Source organism: Sinocyclocheilus grahami, unplaced genomic scaffold, assembly GCF_001515645.1.
Source record: "Sinocyclocheilus grahami isolate Dianchi unplaced genomic scaffold, SAMN03320097.WGS_v1.1 scaffold24.1, whole genome shotgun sequence".
Lineage (NCBI taxonomy): Eukaryota > Metazoa > Chordata > Actinopteri > Cypriniformes > Cyprinidae > Sinocyclocheilus > Sinocyclocheilus grahami.
The window spans coordinates 1,593,767-1,614,492 of NW_015505203.1; the positions used below are offsets into that span (position 1 = coordinate 1,593,767).

General features: G+C 37.0%; 3 protein-coding genes across 3 annotated transcripts; 1 reads left to right on the forward strand and 2 right to left on the reverse strand.

Annotated features, from left to right (window-relative positions):
• Positions 1-466: 466 nt before the first annotated feature.
• btr09 (bloodthirsty-related gene family, member 9) lies at positions 467-5,916 on the reverse strand. Its single transcript, XM_016248271.1, has 8 exons — positions 5,695-5,916; positions 5,043-5,098; positions 4,382-4,935; positions 4,011-4,106; positions 3,442-3,675; positions 2,380-2,518; positions 2,013-2,039; positions 467-1,313 (listed from the first exon to the last, which is right to left on the reverse strand). Exons 1-8 carry the CDS (start codon positions 5,748-5,750, stop codon positions 766-768), a joined length of 1,710 nt encoding a protein of 569 aa, XP_016103757.1. The 5' UTR covers positions 5,751-5,916; the 3' UTR covers positions 467-765.
• A 26-nt stretch (positions 5,917-5,942) lies between these two features.
• faah2b (fatty acid amide hydrolase 2b) lies at positions 5,943-11,686 on the forward strand. Its single transcript, XM_016247938.1, has 11 exons — positions 5,943-5,951; positions 7,992-8,074; positions 8,164-8,300; positions 8,621-8,830; positions 9,010-9,129; positions 9,569-9,704; positions 9,791-9,908; positions 10,035-10,154; positions 10,304-10,412; positions 10,884-11,072; positions 11,301-11,686. The coding sequence occupies exons 1-11, from the start codon at positions 5,943-5,945 to the stop codon at positions 11,474-11,476; spliced, it is 1,407 nt and encodes a 468-aa protein (XP_016103424.1). The 3' UTR covers positions 11,477-11,686.
• Positions 11,687-12,390: 704 nt separating this feature from the next.
• On the reverse strand, positions 12,391-20,571 carry LOC107562310 (negative elongation factor A-like). Its single transcript, XM_016246944.1, has 11 exons — positions 20,321-20,571; positions 19,286-19,457; positions 17,397-17,558; positions 17,150-17,239; positions 16,234-16,361; positions 15,954-16,023; positions 15,741-15,829; positions 15,538-15,649; positions 15,084-15,394; positions 13,449-13,548; positions 12,391-13,345 (listed from the first exon to the last, which is right to left on the reverse strand). The coding sequence occupies exons 1-11, from the start codon at positions 20,528-20,530 to the stop codon at positions 13,161-13,163; spliced, it is 1,629 nt and encodes a 542-aa protein (XP_016102430.1). The 5' UTR covers positions 20,531-20,571; the 3' UTR covers positions 12,391-13,160.
• Positions 20,572-20,726: the final 155 nt, after the last annotated feature.

The following is a 20,726-nucleotide window of genomic DNA, read 5'->3' on the forward strand; positions in this document are numbered from 1 at the left end:
AGTGTGTATCGTGTGTGTATGTTGTATGCCATGAAGAAGCCGCTCATATTACTCTATGCTGCCATCTAGTGGCACAAGACTAGAGCGCAAAATTACCTCAAATTAAAATGTGAGCCTGATATACTAGGGATCCACACATTCTTAAACTTGCATTTGTGGCTAAAATATGAAAGCATGTGTTATATGTGATGCTGTACATATGTGAAAAGCAGCTGAAAATTATGTTCAAATAATTATGAAAATTATTAGGCTATCATCGCCGGAATAAAGAGTGATTGAGCTCATAGAGATATTGCTGCCCTCTGTCTCATACAAGACGGTGCTTGAGCCTTGTCCACACACTTCATTGTGAATATTATCTAGGTAAATACGTTTTACAGTCATATGTGTTACAGATTTTGAATGCAAACTTGTTTAAATAAATAAAAGGTATTTCATGGATAAAGTACCAATTTGTTTTTTTTTTATTATTGTCCCATGTGATAAGAGAAGAATTGTGCATTACAGGAATAACTGTTTACAGGTCAGTATCACATCATTTCACTTTGACAGACAGAAAGAAAATGCTTGAGCAAATATTTAATGAAACATGCATAAAATAATTACAAAAATTCTGAACATTTACATTTACTGTATTATGGTAGATCTGTATAGTCAGTTATTAAGAATGTACACACTTTCATTATTTGAAAAAAAGTACATATACATTTCAGATTCATGATTATAAAAATCATTTTCATCTGGTACTTCATATTTAGTCATATGTCATTCATTGTAATTAACAGGTGAGATGATCAGTGGGGCTGAATTTTTACCTGCACCATTAGTCCAAGGGCTGAAATATGGATAGAGTTTGTCAGTGAAAGACTGACCAGTGAAAGAGTAGATATGAGACCTGGACTCCACATCATAAAAGGAGACCAAGCCTTCCTCATAATCCACAAACACACCCACCTTCTGAAGCTTCACATTCAGGGAGAGAGAGACAGGGGAAGATTCACAAGCTTTATACTCTTTTGCGTTACTTTGCCACAAAGTCCAATTACCACTTTCAGGACACAGGTTGAGCGTCCCCTTCCTGTTAATGGATTCTCTTGCCACACCTAAATTCCACTGAGTCTTTCCCTTAACCTGCACCTCAAAATAAAACCTCCCAGATGAAAAGCCCTCGTTTCCCAGGACAATCATATATTTATCAAACCTCTTGTGACTGTCTGGGCAGTATTGTTTTATGTTTCCATGTCGCACTTTTTTTCCATCTTCAGACAGGATCAGTTCAGGGTGAGCTGTGTCAGGATCCAGAGTCACATCCACTGAGAGAGAGAATTTAAATCACTGCATCAGAGCAGAAATATTTTTACGTTTAATTTTGAATAACTGAGTGCTAATAATGGAAAATTGGAATGCTGCCCTTATCAGATCATTTAAAGGGTTAGTTCACCCAAAATGAAAATGTGTTACTAAATTATGTTTTATTAACAAAGTTCGGGAGGAGCATGTTCAGATAATTAACCTAATTAACAGGAGAGGTGCGGGGGGGGGGTGTTACTCTAAATTCCGAGCTCGAAGCCCTCCCCTTGGACAGCACGCCAAATACACATAACCGCTACTCTGTTTATTATTAAGATGTAAATAACTTTCAAATGTAAATGTACAGTTTTGGAGAACTTTATCACTTGTGAATGGGTGCCGTCAAAATGAGGTTCCAAACAGCTGATAAAAACATCACAATTTTTGAAACAAATGGATGGACTGGAGTCACATGGATTACTTGTTGATTATTGTGATGTTTTGTATCATCTGTATGAACTCTTATTCTGACGGCACCCATTCACTGCAGAGGATCCATTGGTGAGCAAGTGATTACTAAATTTCTCCAAATCTGTTCCAATGAAAAAACAAACTCGTCTACATCTTAGATGGCCTGTGGGTGTGTACATTTTCATTTTTGGATGAACTATTCCTTTAAGGTACTGTAAGCGAATGTGAGTGAATAGGATCAAACACTGTACCTGCATACTGCTGTAGTCTCTTCAACACTGTGACATACATGATAACAAAAGATAATGAGAACTTTATTTACATTCAGACACATTTATGAATTGAATTTGCTTTTAAAAATGTTTAGCTTGCATTTGGGATTGAGCAGCCTGACAGAAAGAAGAACTAATACTCTGAAGCTTGATGCATGTGATTAGATGAGTGTATGTGCTCATTTAATAATAAATGAATGCAACAACCTTACAATTGCAACAAAAACTGCCTTTATGAAAACTGATTTCCTAAAGTGGATGCTTTATATGTGCTATGAAGTTTGATCATTCTGTAACTGCTGATTAACTAAGCCATTAATTGTGAAATAAGAATATGTAAAACTACCTGTTTGACTGAGTTTCTCATCTAGAGTCTTCTGCAGCTGAGTCAGAGCTCTTCTCAGAGTCTCCACACTCACACAAGTATTAATACAGATCCCAGCCCAGATTTTGGTGTCTAAAGGGCTGCACAGGGATGGATAAATCTAAAGGAGGAGAGAGAGAGAAATCCCTTAGCATATTAAAGGAACACTCCACTATTTTTGAAAATAGGCTCATTTTCCAACTCCCCTAGAGTTAAACAGTTGAGTTTTACCGTTTTCGAATCTATTCAGCCGATCTCCGGGTCTGGCGGTAGCACTTTTAGCTGTAGCTTAGCATAGATCATTGAATCTGATTAGACCGTTAGCATCTCACTCAAAAATGACAAAAGAGTTTCTATATTTTTCCTATTTAAAACTTGACTCTTCTGTAGTTACATCGTGTACTAAGACCGACGGAAAATGAAAAGTTGCGATATTTTCTAGGCCGATAAGGCTAGGAACTATACTCTCATTCCGGCGTAATAATCAAGGAACTTTGCTGCCGTACCATGGGTGCAGCAGGCGCAATGATATTATGCAGCGCCTGAAAATAGGCTAACTTCCGTCAACATAACCAACGTGACCACCTGCTTGCACAGGGAGCGTGCTGCGGACTATTTTCAGGCTCTGTGTAATATCATTGCGCCTGCTGCACCCATGGTACGGCAGCAAAGTTCCTTGATTATTACGCCGGAATGAGAGTATAGTTCCTAGCCATATCGGCCTAGAAAATATCGCAACTTTTAATTTTTCGTCGGTCTTAGTACAAGATGTAACTACAGAAGAATCAAGTTTAAATTGGAAAAATATAGAAACTCTTTGGTCATTTTTGAGCGAGACGCTAACGGTCTAATCAGATTCAATGATCTATGCTAAGCTACAGCTAAAAGTGCTACCGCCAGACCCGGAGATCGGCTGAATGGATTAGAAAATGGTAAAACTCAACTGTTTAACTCTAGGGGAGCTGGAAAATGAGCCTATTTTCAAAAATAGTGGAGTGTTCCTTTAAGTGTTGTCCTGTGATGTGAGCAGAGAGAGACACTGACCTGTAGGAGGTGCAGGTGATCTTCAGTGTGTGAGAGCTGCTCCAGCTCAGTGTTTCTCCTCTCTAGTTCAGTGATTTCCTGCTCCAGCTCTTTAATCAGCTCTCCAGCCTGATTCTCTGCTGCTTTCTGCTTCTTCTCCATCACCTCCAGCAGCTCAGACTGACATCTCTCAATGGAGCAGATCAGACTAGTGAACAGCTCAACGCTGTCTGCTTTCTCTTTTTCAGTGTTTTTCTGATTAGTCAGATTTATGAAAATAACTTTACTTTTTTGAAATGCAAACATCTGACAAATCAAATTAAAAACATACATATATATATATATATATATATATTTGATTTGTCAGATATGTGCATTTCAAAAAAGTAATGGTTTTTTCATGAATCTGACACATGATGATTTTAATAAACTTGAATATATAAACTTACTTTTCTGAGCTTTACTGAGTGTTGGATTTGTTCAATCTTCTTCATTCTTGATTTGTCAGATATGTGCATTTCAAAAAAGTAATGTTTTTTTCATGAATCTGACACATGATGATTTTAATAAACTTGAATATATAAACTTACTTTTCTGAGCTTTACTGAGTGTTGGATTTGTTCAATCTTCTTCATTCGGTCCTGGATCATTTGCTGCACATCTGTCTGAGTCTTTATCAGCTGACTCTACGGCCAGAGAATAATAATTAAAAGCAAGCTTCACAAGGCATTTAAAGTAAACAAGAGTTATCAGGTGTAATAAAACATATTTCTAAAAAAGTGTAAACATACATAAATACAAAATAATAAAGTAAAATAAATTAAAAGCTATCCTGGAAAAAAAACGAGGATTACATATACATATGTACTCATATATGTATACATAAAAACTAAGGGACTGCACATCTTATTTTGAGTAACTGAGTAACATTTTTAAATGTTTTCATGTTGGTATTTCCTACCCTTTTCACTTCACTCTCCTGCTCTACAGGAACATTGTTGTGAGTCTTGTGTTTGGTCACAGTGCAGATCACACACACACATGTCTGATCATCTCTACAGAACAGCTCCAGAGGTCTGTCGTGTTTCTGACACAAATGATCCTGGAGACTTTTTACAGGATCTATCAGTCTGTGTTGTTTTAAACCTGGAACCCTCAAATGACGCTCCAGGTGAGCCTCACAGAAAGAGCTCTGACATGTAGGGCACGACTTCAGGGCTTTCTGTTTTGTCTCTGTACAGATATCACACAACACCGCAGGCATTTCCAGATGATTTTTCTTTTTGTAGTGATCTACAACCTCTCTGATTGTTGTATTGACCTTGAGCTTAGGTTTTTGTTTGAATGATTCTTTACAAATTGGGCAGCTGTAGTCGTGACTGTTGTCCCAGCATTTTTTCAGACACATCTTGCAGAAGTTGTGTCCACATGGAGTGGAGACTGGATCAGTGAACACATCCAGACAGATGTAACACTGGAGCTCCTCAGTCAGAGAACCAGTGGAGGACGCCAGGGCTGAAAAACGAGATATAAGTGAGATATAAAAAGTACATTTCTCACATTAAATAAAAAAAAAACCTTCAGATCAATAATCCATTATTTTATGAAGGTTACTGACTTACAAGATAAATTCCTCCTTTTCTCTTGTGGATTTAGAGATTCTGCCATTGCTTTCGCCCTTTTGAATATTTAAATAAATAATAAAAAACACACATCAGGTCTTATTTACAGCAAAAATCATCACCATTCATAAGAGTAAAACACACATACTTCTTAAAACTTAAAGATATCCAAATATGTTGTATGCATGTTTATTTTCAAAATAATTAAAATAAATAAATATGTTCATATAATTAAAATTCATATTAAATGTTTTCATCTCATGTTAGCAATAATCATGGGGGAAAACTTGTTATTTTGAAGGCTGAAATATCCTTGGACAGACTTTGACAGGAATTCAAACGATTTAAATTATATAAATAAATGGCTGTAAACATGATGACACTTTCACTGGTCTGTATTTAGTCAGTCTGCTCATATACTTCCTGCTTCTCAAGTCTTTAAAATGTGAGAGAAAATGACAACATACTTTTCGTCTTTTTAGAAGCAAGCAAAATTACATACATTTAATACAATTCTGATATTATTTTAGTGCTGTAACAAAAGACAACTAGCTGAGCATTTGACTCATGATTCCTGGATTGCTCTGTTTTATACCATACACTGAATAAGAACCACTAACATTTTTTTCTATCCTATATTTCTATCACATACCTTTGAGTATCAGCTGTCCTCGCATACATCTTGCGTGCAAATGGATAGCTAAACATTTTGTTGTTTAAAGGTAAAAAAGGTTTCTAGATTGTTGGTTTTCAGTTTGCAGATGGTTGGTTTCATTTCACTGAAAGTTTCCACCCAGCTACATCAGTCTCATAGCTCCTCCCATATTTTCATTATATGGAACAGATTAAGTATTCCTCTTCTATGGATGTGTTTGATACATATCTGTTTTATATTAGGCCATGAAGAAGGTTAACACAACATTTGTTGTTGGGACCATTTGTGAAGAATATCTAATCAGCTGGAAGAAATGTTTGTTTATTAGGTGGCTGGACATACCAGAAGAAAGAGTACTTCTTCAAACAAATAATACTCTGGAACAAATAATACTCTAGATCTGCTGGGGGAAGCATGACTGAAACAATATCAGTTTCATTGCACTTGTTTCTTAGATATTATTTGCATACGAGAGGGGAAAACTAGAATGAAATCAGTCATGATTTTAACAACAATACGACTTGAAGAATACATATTTAAAGTATGATTTTCCCCCATGTGAATAAAAACATTTTTGTCTTTTTAAAAAAAATGATATTATATATCATTTTTATAAACAAAAAACCTAATTTACTATGGAAAAATATAATAAATAACACTATAAATATCAGATAACACTTTACAAAAAAAGTTCCATTTGTTAACTTAAGTTAACTGCATTAGTTAACATGAAATAACAATGAAAAATAATTCTAAAGCATTTATTAATCTTGCTTCGTGTTAATTTCAATATATAGTATATTATTCAAATGTACTTGCGCTAACATTAAATAACAACAAACAGTTGTATTTTTATTAACTAAAGTTAACAAATATGAATGTAACAAATGTATGCTCACTGTAAGTTAATGCATTAACTGACTATAATGGGACTTTATTGTAAAGTGTTGCCCAATTAATATACAATTAGTGCTATGCTGTTTTATCCCTTTTTAACTAACAAACCATCACAAATATTACAAGGATTAGGAAGGAAACATTTTTGTTTAAATGTCAGTTTATAGAACAATTCTGCTAACAGAAGTATTGCACAATGGGACAGTAAAAAGGACTATTCATTTTGGATGATGATAAAATCATTTATATTAAGATGTGCATAGACAAAAGGCCTTAAATATTTTACAGACACCAGATACATCACTGTGTTGTAGATCTGACTAGAAAGAGATCCTCCTTAGATCAAAGTATTAACTTGGATTTGTTGCTATCTAATATAATACCCAGATTTTTGACTGTAGAGGAAGTAACAGTACTTCCTAGTTGCAAATTGTAATCCAAAAGATTCTGCATACTGTCTTTTGGTCCAATAAGTAATATCTCTGTCTTATACCTGTATAGTTTTGTAATCGATCTATAAGTATGTCATGATCTACAGTGTCGAACACAGCGCTAAGAATAAATAAGCTTTTCTTCCATTGATGTGTGGTTTGTTAGGACAATATTTGGATGAGATACAACTATTTAAAAATCTGGAATCTGAGGGTGCAAAAAAAATAAAAATACTGAGAAAATCGCCTTACTCGCCAATGCATACTACTAATAAAAAATTACGTTTTGATATATTTACGGTAGGCAATTTACCAAATATCTTGATGCAACATGATCTTTACTTAATATCCTAATGATTTTTGGCATAAAAGAAAAATGGATAATTTTGACCCATACAATGAATTTTTGGCTATTGCTACAAATATACCCCAGCGACTTAAGACTGGTTTTGTGCTCCAGGGTCACATATGTCACATATATCAGCAACGTGATATACACTCAAAAGGTTCAAAAAGGTTCCTTTTTTTCAGTGATGCCATAGAAAAACTATTTTGAACTTCAGAAAACAGTTCTTAAAATAATTATATTTACTAATCTAAATATAATTAAAGAACCTTTTGTGGAATGGAAATGTTCTATGGATGTTAAAGGTTTTTCATGGAACCAAAGATGCCAACAAGGAACAATTTTCAAATGAGATATGAGACATATTTAGTAAACTTACTAAAAATGATTAGTATCCAAAGCCAGTAATAACACTTTAGCCTACAGGCGGGGCAAAATATATTAAACCCAATGTTTAACGGGCCTCTGATAATGTAAGTGCTTATAAGTCCTCAAACAACATCACTACACTTACAGATTCACCACTGCAGACTGAACTAGACTAAAAGAATCAGAAATTCTGTGTTTTGCCATGGTCTTTTGTAATATTGAATATTAATCTATTTAATTTGTAAGTTTAGGTTACTAGTGTAGAGGTTGTGCAGGCCTACATTGATAGGATACAGGAGGTGAACCCACTGCTCAATGCTTTGGTCAAAGACAGGTGAGCACTTGCTTTAGTGAGGCATAACAATGTTAATACATGACTGTACAGGACATTTCACTATAAGTGTACACTGTCCTCTCTTTCAGGTTCTCATTCGCCATTCAGGAGGCTGCTCGTGCAGATAAACTAATAGAGGAGGAGAATGGAGGAGAGGAAGGTCTGAGGAACCGATTTCCTCTGCTGGGAGTTCCTCTGTCTGTTAAAGAGTCATTCGCTCTACAGGGTACATTTCCCATAATGTTCTCTGCCTTGCATGTATCAGTATCACCCTAAAGAGGTTTATTTTGAGATTCATTCCTGCTTATCAAATGACTGTTCACTAAAAATATAACACATGGACATAAAACATTTATTTGAATGGTTATAATGTTTCCTATCAATATTACTATCAATTGTATTAGTAAATGCTGCTTGTTGATCCAGGATGGATACATTTTTCCCACACTCCTCTACTGCTCACTCATAGAGACAAGCTTGATAATTATAGAACTGAAAAGGATAATAGAAATGATATTGATTCATGTTATCTGACTGCTGCAACAGGTATGCCCAATTCTGGCGGGTTGAAATCCCGCGGTAAAGTACTTGCCAGTGTGGATGCTCCTCCTGTGGCTCTGTTGAAGAGAGCTGGAGCAATTCCTCTGGGAGTCACCAACACCAGTGAGCTTTGCATGTGGATGGAGTCCAGCAACCACCTCTATGGGATCACCAGTAACCCCTATGACCTCGAGAGGATGTGTGGAGGAAGCTCAGGTCTTGCTAAAAAAAAAAAAATTAAGAAAAACAGCGTTTTATAAACCTTATATAAATTGACTGTACAAAAATTAGACTGTATTAGTCAATGATTTTGCACTCATGTTCAGGTTTATGTTGAAAGGTTGACAAAACATATATGATATTATTGTAATAAACACCAATTCTTTCTCTGGTAGGCGGAGAGGGAAGCATCATTGGTGGTGGTGCATCTGTGATAGGCATCGGTTCTGACATTGGAGGAAGTATCCGCATGCCATGTTTTTTCAATGGGATATTCGGCCATAAACCTTCAAAAGGTATGTGTTTTGCTGTGGGAACAATCAGCAAAAAACACAATCTTTCTGTTAGTAGGTTAAGAAAAACAGTGTTTTATAAACCTTATATAAATTGACTGTACAAAAATTAGACTGTATTAGTCAATGATTTTGCACTCATGTTCAGGTTTATGTTGAAAGGTTGACAAAACATATATGATATTATTGTAATAAACACCAATTCTTTCTCTGGTAGGCGGAGAGGGAAGCATCATTGGTGGTGGTGCATCTGTGATAGGCATCGGTTCTGACATTGGAGGAAGTATCCGCATGCCATGTTTTTTCAATGGGATATTCGGCCATAAACCTTCAAAAGGTATGTGTTTTGCTGTGGGAACAATCAGCAAAAAACACAATCTTTCTGTTAGTAGGGAAAAAATCTGTATAGCTCATAAAGAGAGTGAGTTTTATTACCTTTTAGATGTGGTGTCAAATGACAGTCAGTTTCCTTCATGCACGGGGCTCCAAAATGACTACTCCGGTTCTGGTCCAATGTGTCGCTACGCTGAAGACCTGCTCCCTCTTCTGAAGATTATGGCTGGACCCACTGCAGACAAGTACATCTGACAAAGATATTAACCAGATAACACAAATATCATTTTTCTACAAGTCAGTTTTGACACCAAGTATATATTTTCTATAGGCTCTCCCTCTCAGAAGAGGTGGAACTGAAAAACTTACGTTTCTTCACTGTAGTAGATGATGGTGGATCTCCACTGACATCTCCAGTAGATAACCAGCTCATTCAAGCTCAAAAAAGGGTAAGAAGAACATATAATACATGCATAACATAAATAAGCAAGAATGCTTCTGTAATCAGTTGCATTGCTGAATATATGTAAAGTACTTTATTTGAAAAGTTCGTTTTTTATCGTTTCTGATCATAGGTGGCTGCACGCTTAGAGGCAGATCTGGGAGTTACGGTTAAGGAAGTTAGTTTTCCTCAACTCAAATACTCTTTTCAGATCTGGGACACATTCTTGGCTCTACCTGACAAAGATGGCAAGGTGTAGTAGGCCTACCTGATGTTGCCTTGACATTAAATTTATTAAAGGTTGTAACAAAAGGTTGTAGCAACCACAAGTGCTTATAACAACAAAAGTAGTACACTCAGAGAATGAGAGCACGTTTGAGTGTGCGTTTGTGTTTATTCCAGCCTCCACAGCCTTTTGTTGAGCTAATGGCAGATGGAGGCTCTGTGTGGCCTTTTTGGGAGCTGATAAAGAGGATTTTTGGAAGATCTGAACACACTGTGGCTGCTATTGGTAAACCATATGCTCATTGGTAGCATTTCATTGAGATACTACTATAGTTTTTATCAGTATTTTGAATTAGCTTTTTTTTGTATATTTCCAGTGTTTAATTTAATTTTAAAGTTTGTCATTTTATTGTGCATTTTTGTCATTTTTATTTTTGTAGTTTATTTTAGGTTTTAGCTAAATAAAAATATGAAATGCTAAAAATAATTTAAAGTTTTTAATACTTTTTCAGTTAATATTTTATTTCAAATAACTAACATGTTTTTATGGTTTTAGTTCTAATTTAATAATTCTGACTCTAAAACTGATGTATATACTGTATAGTTTTTAGGGAAACAGTCACGTTTTAACTGTGGTTGCTCAGAGTTATTGGGATAATTAGGTCTTGTTCTGTTCTTGTCCTTAAAATGTCTTTCGAACTAACAACCTGGAGGAGACTTAATGCTGGACATGTTTTTCTCTTGTTGCTGATTTCAGGTTTGGCTCTGATGGAGAGTTCGCACAGCTCTAAGCCATCTCAGTTCATCCTAAAACAAATGGAAGAACTGCAGAAAGAGATGGAGGAGCTGCTGGGGACAGATGGAGTGCTGCTGTACCCCTCTCATCCTCTACTCGCACCCAAACACCACCATCCCCTTTTTACTCCATACAACATCGGTTACACAGGTAACGATTGCTTAAGCAGTCATTTTAGTGGATTTGCAAAGAGAAGTTACTAAATATATCAGGAGCCATTATAAGAGTGGTCAAACAGGAATGGACTTTTAATAGATGTTTAAGTTTAAAATCAGTATAGTTGCAGCAAGGCTAATCAATAACAAATGTGTGTAACAGTAGTAGATGGAGCAAAGAAAACAACAATATATTTGAAAACCATTTTACCCATTTCTATAGGGATCCTGAACATCTTAGGCCTGCCGGTGACCCAGTGTCCACTGGGTATGAGTAAGGAGCGATTGCCTTTGGGCGTTCAGGTGGTGGCTGGGAAGCTTCAAGACCATCTGCCTTTGGCTGTGGCGCTCTACCTAGAGAAGGCTTTTGGAGGCTGGGTCGATCCTGGAATGGCTTAAGCACTGAAGACACTGGAGAAAATGCTGGAACTATAGGCATGGCATAGCATGTAAAAAGACAATCTCAACCAACACTGCTTCATCCAGTTCATTTAAAGGGACAGGCACCCAAAAAAAATCATGTACTCATGTCTCGTATCGTTTCAGACCTTTAAGACTTTTTTTCTATGAAATAACAAAGATATTTTGTAGAATGCTGGTAACCAAACAGTTTTGGTGCCCATTGAAACATTTCTCAAAATATCTTTTGTTTCACAGAAGAAAGTAAGTCACAGAGATTTGGATCGACATGAGGGTGTGTAAATGACGGCAGAAATTGTTTTTGGGTGAACTATCCCTTTAAAACAAATAAGTGGTTAAAAAGCTATGGCCTTTTTTAGTTAATATTTAGACATGACTTGCAAAATATTGTAATCATTTTAGCAGATCTATACAAGCAGATTTATTAATAAATATGAACAAGAGGAAAATGCATTCTGGGCTTTTCTAACTAGTTATTTGCATCCTACCTGATTTCAGTCAAACAAAAGGACACTGTGTAACAGGTATTGTGAATGTTGTCTTTAAGGTATTCTTGTATTGAAAAAGACCCTGTCATTAAGTGTAGTCAATGTGAGATGGGCAGAACACATTTTCACTCAATTAAAAAAATTATTGTTATTGCTACTGCATACTGAATGTAACAAAACCATCCAAATAGCTTTGAGTTAAGGCGTATATTGACTTAATTTTAAACCATTTGTAGAATAAGTCTTAAATTAAACCTTACTGTCTAAACATTCAGCTGGAATCGCTTTTCCACTTAAAAAATGTATTGTACCAACGATTACTTCATACAGAATTCGCCACCTATGTCATTAAAATCTGTTCAACATGTGTCTTAGATTTTGCACACAAATAAAATGTAAAAATAACTAGCAACAACTAGAAGGTTGTTAGAAAGGCAGTGATTCGGGTTGTGACTGTGATTGTACAGTGCAACATAAATACAATATTATTTACACTAAAGCTTCAGCAAACGACTCATTCAAATCTGGACCCGTTTTAATTTATTTCCTCCTTTTTAAAAAAAAGAATGTTCTTGAAGAGTACTAAACAAAAAAGAACCTGTTTTACACTTTGTTTATTGTTTTCTTTTTTTTGTCTGTTCAAGGAGGAACGTGAAAACGTTTTAAACATTCTCAGTGTGAAAACACGGACAGATTTTTTTGTTTCGTTCATAGGACACACTGTAATAGTATGTTTGTACCCTTTTAAGATCTCTTAATAACATGTCAATCAAAAGTAGGTTAAGACACAAACTAACAAGCCCCGCCTCAATTTCGCCTCATTTCCCAGACACTAAGAAATCTGAAATGGGCCTAAAAATGAGAGACGATACAATCATTAACAAAAAGATAAAGAAAACAGCTGTCTTATAAGAGGTCCCTGTCTTTGGCAACGCAGGAAAAGAGATAGGACATGAGGTCAACCAAACAGGAACTCCTTTTCAACTGTCTGAAACCAATATCCAGAAATTCACTAGCGCATATTCCCAATACACCTCAGAATTTGGCCCGTAAATATGTACAGCGCATGTACATGAAATTTGTATTTTAAAGCACTCCTCAGGTGGCGTTGAAGAGGGGTGTGTGAATGTATACATGTTGAGCAAATGAGTGTGTGTTTGTTAACCCGGTCCTCCTCAGGAGACATTGGTTATGGGTTTGTATTTCTTGAGGCGGGTCCATTGCCCAGTAGAGTAGTTCATCTCAAACACTGTGTCCACCAGCATGGTGGTGCTGCCGGTTCCGTCCGCTTTAGGCAGTACTTCTGTATGCTCGCTCAGTTTGATCTGAATGATGTCACCCTGCTCTGGACAGGGGTTTTCTGTTGGGAGGAAGGGACAGACAAACATTAGAAGGGTCATTAAGAAAATAGAGGAACAGTAAGTAACAGTAAAAAAAATCTGATAAAATCAAACCCATAATACCTCGAGATCCTGCCATGAAGCCCAGGATGAGGGCTTTTTCTGGCCGTGTAACTTTGTTTGCAGTCTTGAACATTTCCTGCGCAGCATACATCTGTTCTCTCTGTGGGGAACCAAACATGCAAGATAAAAATGTAACTTCCCAGACTGTAAACTATGATTCCAAAGTTTGAGGTTAGTATGACTAAAATTAATACTTCTATTCAGCAAGGATGCATTAAATTGATCACAAGTGACAGTAAAGACATTCATAACAAAATAATTCTATTTCAAATAAATGCTGTTTTTTTACTTTCTATTCATCAAAAAATCTTTTAAAAATACTTTTTAATTGAAAACAGTAATTTTAAATTCAAATAATATTTCACAATATTACTGTTTTTACTGTAGTATTACCCAATTAAAAGCTTGGATGCTCTTGATTAGCACGAGAGACTTCCTTCCTCTTTTTTTTTTTTTTGCATAAACCCAAACTTTTGAATGTCAGATTCATTGTCATTCTCAGTGTCAACGGCTATAATAAGGGCACAAAATTACAATTTAACTTCTGAAATACTACAATTTTTTGAACTACAATTTTCTCAAAACACCTATTAATGAAATTTCTGAATAAAAGTGTTGTCTAGTAACATTTAAAGGTGACATATCATGAAAATCTGACTTTTCCAGGTTTTAAGTGCTATTATCAGGTCCCCTACCAACCAAGGAAATGTGAAAAAGATTAACCCAGTAACTTTGTTTTGGGAAGCCTTTTTCTGCAAGCGTCTGAGAAAATGAGCACATCTGATTTTGTTTCCTTGGTGTCGTGATAAAGGTATCTCATTATAATATTACCGCCCCTTAATCTGTAAATTTACACCCACGTCGCCGTTATTGTGTTTTCGCAAGCGACAACGGTGTACTAGTTCTAATGCCATGGCGAAAGTTTGAGCAAAACATGCTAACTGTTCTGTCTTTGGCTGCACAGATGAGCACAGAACACTATTTAGAGTCCCAGCCTCAGAGGAGACAAGCAGTGGATTTATTGATTTATTTACTGTATAATGCTGCTGCCACACAGATCTAAAATAAACATGCGATTTATTTCCCAGCTGTTTACCTTCACAGACATAACCGACTGTTATTTGTAACTCATGTGTGTTTTTAACGTAAACTTGTGTGTGAATGAGAACTTAGTTTAGTACTCACATGCTGTGACAGCCTCTTTCTGTCTGTGTGCTTCGGTTGTGTGCTCTCAGAAAACCGTATCAGAAGTTTAAACTAATGTGGTTTAAAAAGCATGATTTCAGCACGATAAACATGATAATCAGAACCAAAACTGATGTTTTTAGCAGGTACTAGCTGTAATGACGCAGCTCTATTCAGGAAAATGGGGCAGGGAGCAGCAGCTCATTTGCATTTAAAGAGACAGGCCCGAAAGACAGCATGTTTCTGCTTTCACTCAAACTAGGCATTTTCAAAATGATATAATAGATGATCTGTGGAGTATTTTGAGTTGAAATGTCACATACACATTCTGGGGACACCAGAGATTTATATTACATATTGTAAAAAGGGGCATAATATGTCTCCTTTAAAGAAAGCAGAACAGTCCAGTAAAATAACATTATCACATCCATGAATCAGAGAGGTTTTTACCGTGAGCGACAGGTTCTTTTTCGGTTGGGTTTGTGGGGGTGCTGGCGTGGGTGCAGGCTGGGATGCAGTGGTGGGCGGCTGCGTGGGCATGTCTGGCTGTGCTGCTGTGGCGGCGGGGGGTGGGGCATTGTTGCTGGGCGTGCTGGTTGGTGTGGTGGGTGAGGTGGGGGCCGTGGGAATGGCAGTGCTGGCATTGTACATGGGCGGCCGCTGTTTAAACTGGCCGGGTAATGAAGCAGAAGTGGCACTTGGGGCGGTCGACTCCTCTGACTGCCGGTTTGTAGTTTCACGCCCTGAACCACCTGCATTTGCTAAGTATGAAGGCAAAAAAATTTAGCGGCACATTTAGCTTGGCTTCCTGTTAATATCTGATTATCTTGTGTCTTATTAATACATTTTCTACTTTAGATAATTTCTTTGCATTCATCCCATCCTGCATCTGTCGATGGCTCACCTGGCTGTGTCTCTGAGCTGGGAATATAAGACGAGGAAGGAACCATGCTGGGGGTGGCGGGAAGGTAACTGGTTGATGGCAGGGCACTCTCGTTGTTTAGTGCCCCAAGTTTCTGTCAAAAGGAGCAGAGAAACCCATTTGAGTTTTGTTCGGACTTACATTTAAAGCATTCATCAAATGGCTAAAAAGATTTCCAAAACTACCTGTGTGGACACCAGGCCTGCTGCGTAGTCTGGCGTTGCGTTCTCCACCACCGCCTCTTCTTTGGCCGCCTTTTCTCCAGCTTCTGTGTCTGAACAAGACCAAAAAAAATATTATAACTCAAATGTACAGCACAGAGGAGTGTGGGCTGGTCTTTAAGTCAATCAGTTCAGAGGTGCAGGGTCTATGTAACTGAATAATCTTCTTAAACTTACCTAAAGTCTTTCTTCTCCTCTTAGCTTCTCTCCCAGCTCCTACCATATCCAATTCAGATATATCCAACAACTGCAAAAAAAAACACACAATCACATAACCTGACAATATAAAGCATATGATTGACATCCATACTAAGAAGGTAAAAATCCATTCACGATTCATAAATCCAGGTGTTACCTGTGACAGCGTTTTGCTCTTAACCATTTAGTAAAGGGTTAAACCTATTATATATACCATGTTGTTCACTGATTTTATAACTGGTCATTGACGGACAGTTACCTTGACTCCCCGTTCCTTGCGCAGGGGTGTGCGGGCAGGGGCGATAGGGGTTCTGTTACTGGGAGGGCTGAACATGCTTGGGGTGGTAGGGCTGCGGAATGGTGCTTTGGGAATGCCCTTCAGAGGCGCTGAAAGTAGAGAGACAATCATTATTAGAAATCTTGTGTGTTGTTAAGAGAACATATGTACACTACTGTTCAAAGGTTTGGGGTCGCTAAGTTTCTTATGGCTGCATTTATTTGATAAAAAAAACCCACAGTATTATTGTAAAATATTTTCATAATTTAAAACAGTTGTTAAAATGTTTTATTTTAATATATTTTAAAATAAGTTGACTCTGTAATGGCAAAACTGAATATTTAGCAGACATTACTCCAGTCTCCAGAGTCACGTGATCCAGAAATCGTTCTAATATGCTGATTTAGTGCTAAAGTAATATTTTGTATTATCATCAATGTTAAAAACAGTTGTGCTGCTTACTATTTTTTTCCCCCCAGGATTCTTTGATGAATAGAAAGTTCGGTACAGCAGAATTTATTTATTTGTTTACATTAGAAATGTCTTTACGGTTACTTTTGATTAATTTAAGGTGTTTCTGCGGAATAAAAGTTTTAGTTTCTTTGACACAAAATTTTTGAACATTAATGTAAAAACAACATTTAAAAAGAAATACAACGTTACCCCAAATTGGAAAAAATAAAACTTTTAACCAACTAGTTCCAAGCTATTTTAGTGGATGCATTAAGTCATGAAGTCCTCAATCATAATTTTAACTATGGACATCGTCCACTAATGGAAAAAGATATCAAACCTATGGCCTAAATTTTGATGAGATAGCTATCTAATGCAATGACATTCATACATTTTTCCCATCCAAATACTTTTTGGGGCCACTGTGTATACATATAAATCTTACTTGTGGTGTCAATCTTCTTCACTAGACCTCTTCCTTTGGAGTGGAATGGCACTCCTGCAGTTTTCTTTAACTGCTGGGCAGTCTCTGTGGCTTTAAAACAAATATAATGAATAATAAACAGTGACAATAAACATGACAATCATCACACAAACAGTATGGTAAACTCATTTTAAATGACTTGAATGAATCCGTACTGAAAAAGAAAAACACAGTTGTTCTGGCACAAAGAATTCATCAACACACTTACATTTCTGAAGCAGCTCAGCTCTGAGCGTAGCACTCTTGGGTTTCCTCTTGAGCTGGAAGTGCTTGATGGGTGGAGTGAGCGGACCCACCAGCGTAGTCAAAGCACTCTTGTTCAGATACTGACACTCCAGAGGCAACATAGACGATGCTTCACATTCATTTACTGGAAAAGGGTGCATCAACAGTAAGTCTCAGCAGATCCTTTCTTACAAAAGTGCATATGCACTTGCAAATGACTGTTTAGTGAGAATAGTCAGCAAAAGCTAAGTTAGCTCTCAAAAGCCAACAAGAATCCAAACAAACAATCCCAGACAACCACAATAACTTTAGAATCGATTTTTGATTTGGTCACTTACTTTAATATAGAGTAATAATAATGGACAATGATCAATCATAAAAAACACTGACTTTAAGATATAAATATTGCAGTTTCACAAAGGAATTTTGGGCAGCCTTTTGCAGTCAGTTAATAAATAGAGTACAAGGTGATTTTTAGTCCAGGGCAGTAATATAGTGCTCAGAACACTGTTAACTTCATTTTTAACAAGACACACTGTCTTTAAAGCATGACACTCATGGTGTGAGACACAGTGCACCTATCAAAGATGTCTGTCTGCTGACACACATACATACAATGAGCATTCCTATTCCCTAATATGTATCCAAAATAATCAAGGCTGGAGAAATATCTGGACCTAGACAAGAACAACTCTTTTGTGTAGTTCGGCATGGGCCGATTACCGGTTTCAAGATATACCGCGATTTGAAAATGTCACGGTTTCAAAACCGCTAATATTTTCCGTTATACCATTCCTGCAGTATGCACTGTTTTTCATGTCTCCTCAAAGACTGAAAGTGTAGGAATCCCTCATGTTGAGTGCAGCGTAGAGAGTAACACGACCCTCCTCCTGTTGGTGCGAGCGAGCAGTCAGTCATGTGTGTAGGATGGCCGAACTAAGGAGCTTCCCCTGGAACTTATGCGATCGGCAACCGGACGTTTTTTGTCTTATTGCAAGCAACTCGCCTCTGTTCTGGACTTGCACAAACTGCGTTGCAATTCAATCATTTTCCAAAATGTCATTTATGTGAAAATATGAAGTCTGTAAACACCTGTTAACAGGCAAGAGACATTGAAGACGGACGAAAAATACTGTAGCAGGCAGATCACTCACTGTTCATGATGCACGAACTATTGGAAGAAAATCCTCAATATTGATTTGGGGGTTTATATGAATGTGTTTCTGAGGGGAACTGACTGTCTTCAGAAAAGTTTGTGGTATTTCCTTTTCATCTCGTCTCTGTATAGTTCATATTAAAGCAGTGTTTCAGCGCATTGCTGCTTTGTTTACGGCAGTAACCAAAGAAACACTGTATCTGGTGTTCCAGAAGCGCCTCCTGCTGTCAGAGAGTGAATCTGCATCTCATTCAGAGCTTCTGCTGTTTGCTTCGTTCAGGCATTTAGTATAATTTAACAAAGCTAGTCAGAACATTCTGTTTTTGCTTCAAATTGGGTTATTATTAAATCAAATCATGTATATGAAATTATATAACTAAATGATATGTATATGAATTGTATAACTAAAATTAAATAACTTTATTAAATTACAGATTTAGGTTAAATAAAGATGTCAGACTTTATTTTTCTTCTTTTTAGGAAACAAATTGAAGAAAAAATAACCCAGTCATTTAAAAATAACACATTTTAGAGCTGTAACGACAATACCGTGATACTGTGAAACCATGATATTTTTGCTTTAGGTTATCATACTGTCAAAATCTCATACCGGCCCATGCCTAGAAGAGACAAATATTAAACTGACAAAAAAAAAAACACAACAACAACAGCCTTTGACCCTCTTCTAATACCGCAATCAATGATTTCAGACAAACCTTTCTCACGCAGCTCTCCAAGTATGTCCTGCACATTAGGGTTCTGCTCCTCCAGGTCCAGGTTTAGTGAGCCAGTCTCTGGAAATGATTTCAGGATGTCAGCCACCATTAACACCCACGGCTCAGAGTCCACAGTGGCCAGCTGAATGATCTCTGACAGAGCCTCCTTCATCTGAAATATGAGGGAACAATAGAGACAGAGAATTAGACATGAATTTAACCTAGTCAGTCTGTAAATTAATCTGCTACCATTGCACTGAAATTTGCCTCATATTGTAAATATATCTTTCCAGCATTGTTTACATTATTGCTATTGTATATTTCCTTCCTTTTAGTGCCCTGAGGCAAAACACGCAGAAAGAATCACGACAGGATTCCAGACTAATTTAGTGAAACAATGGACCACAACAATGTAACAAACTTTAAGGAAACCTTAAATAGTTTAACCATAAATCCAATATTTATTTATTTATATTTACAATTTATTAAGTTTGCAAATGTTTTTCCATAAGTTATACGACACTAAAATGGAAGCTTGCTTTATCACTCAATGCATTTGCCCATAAAAGCCAACAAATATGCTAGCAAATGAAACTCACTAAAACATAACATCAGACAGTATTTTCAAGTTTAGCTTTAGAAACACTGTAAACATGACTTCCCACTTTTTGTATTTTGTTAGGGGGAAAAAACTCTTTATACAGGGCCTTTTTGTCATTACTTATAATTCTTTGGCAATACTGTAAGCACAGTCAAAGCACTGCAAAAACAGTTTCCGCGAAAAACGTTACTTCTGTAATTTTTTTTAATAGCAGTAACGTTAGTAGTTTATGCAAAGTTACCACAGCTTTACAGTACTAACAACGACTGGACTAACTGTGGCATTTTGGCGGAAACTATAGTTAACATGGTACATGTTCTTAGGGGGGGTGCGCCCAAACACAGAAATAAACAGCAATAACACTCCAAAAGTTGACAGCATGTTTACATAAAGGAGGCTAGCGCGTTAGCTCAAGCCCAGAGGCTGAAGGGCACCTCATCCACGGTCCTGCGCGGGAGGTGCAGCATCCCCAGCAAGAGTTTCAGCTTCACCGGAGGCGACAGACTGGAGAAACACAGCCGTATGTTGTCGATGACCGACACGGTGAGTAGAGAAGCGATGCTCGAAGGTGTCCACAGCTCGTCTGTCGATCCCAGTTTGTTGTGGAGCCACAGGCCGGTGTCGCTCTCCCTCATCGACGCCATCTTGGAAAAAGACGAATAATGAGATCGGGCATTTTAACAGGCTACCTAAAAAACACACACAGACACACACACTAATGCGCGCTAGGACCCGTGTGACCACAGCCAGAGAGAAACTTTTACAAAAACATATGGTCAGTATGTTATCTGAGTTTTAAGTGATGTGTTTTTTCCCCCCCCCTATTTATCTCTGTTTTTT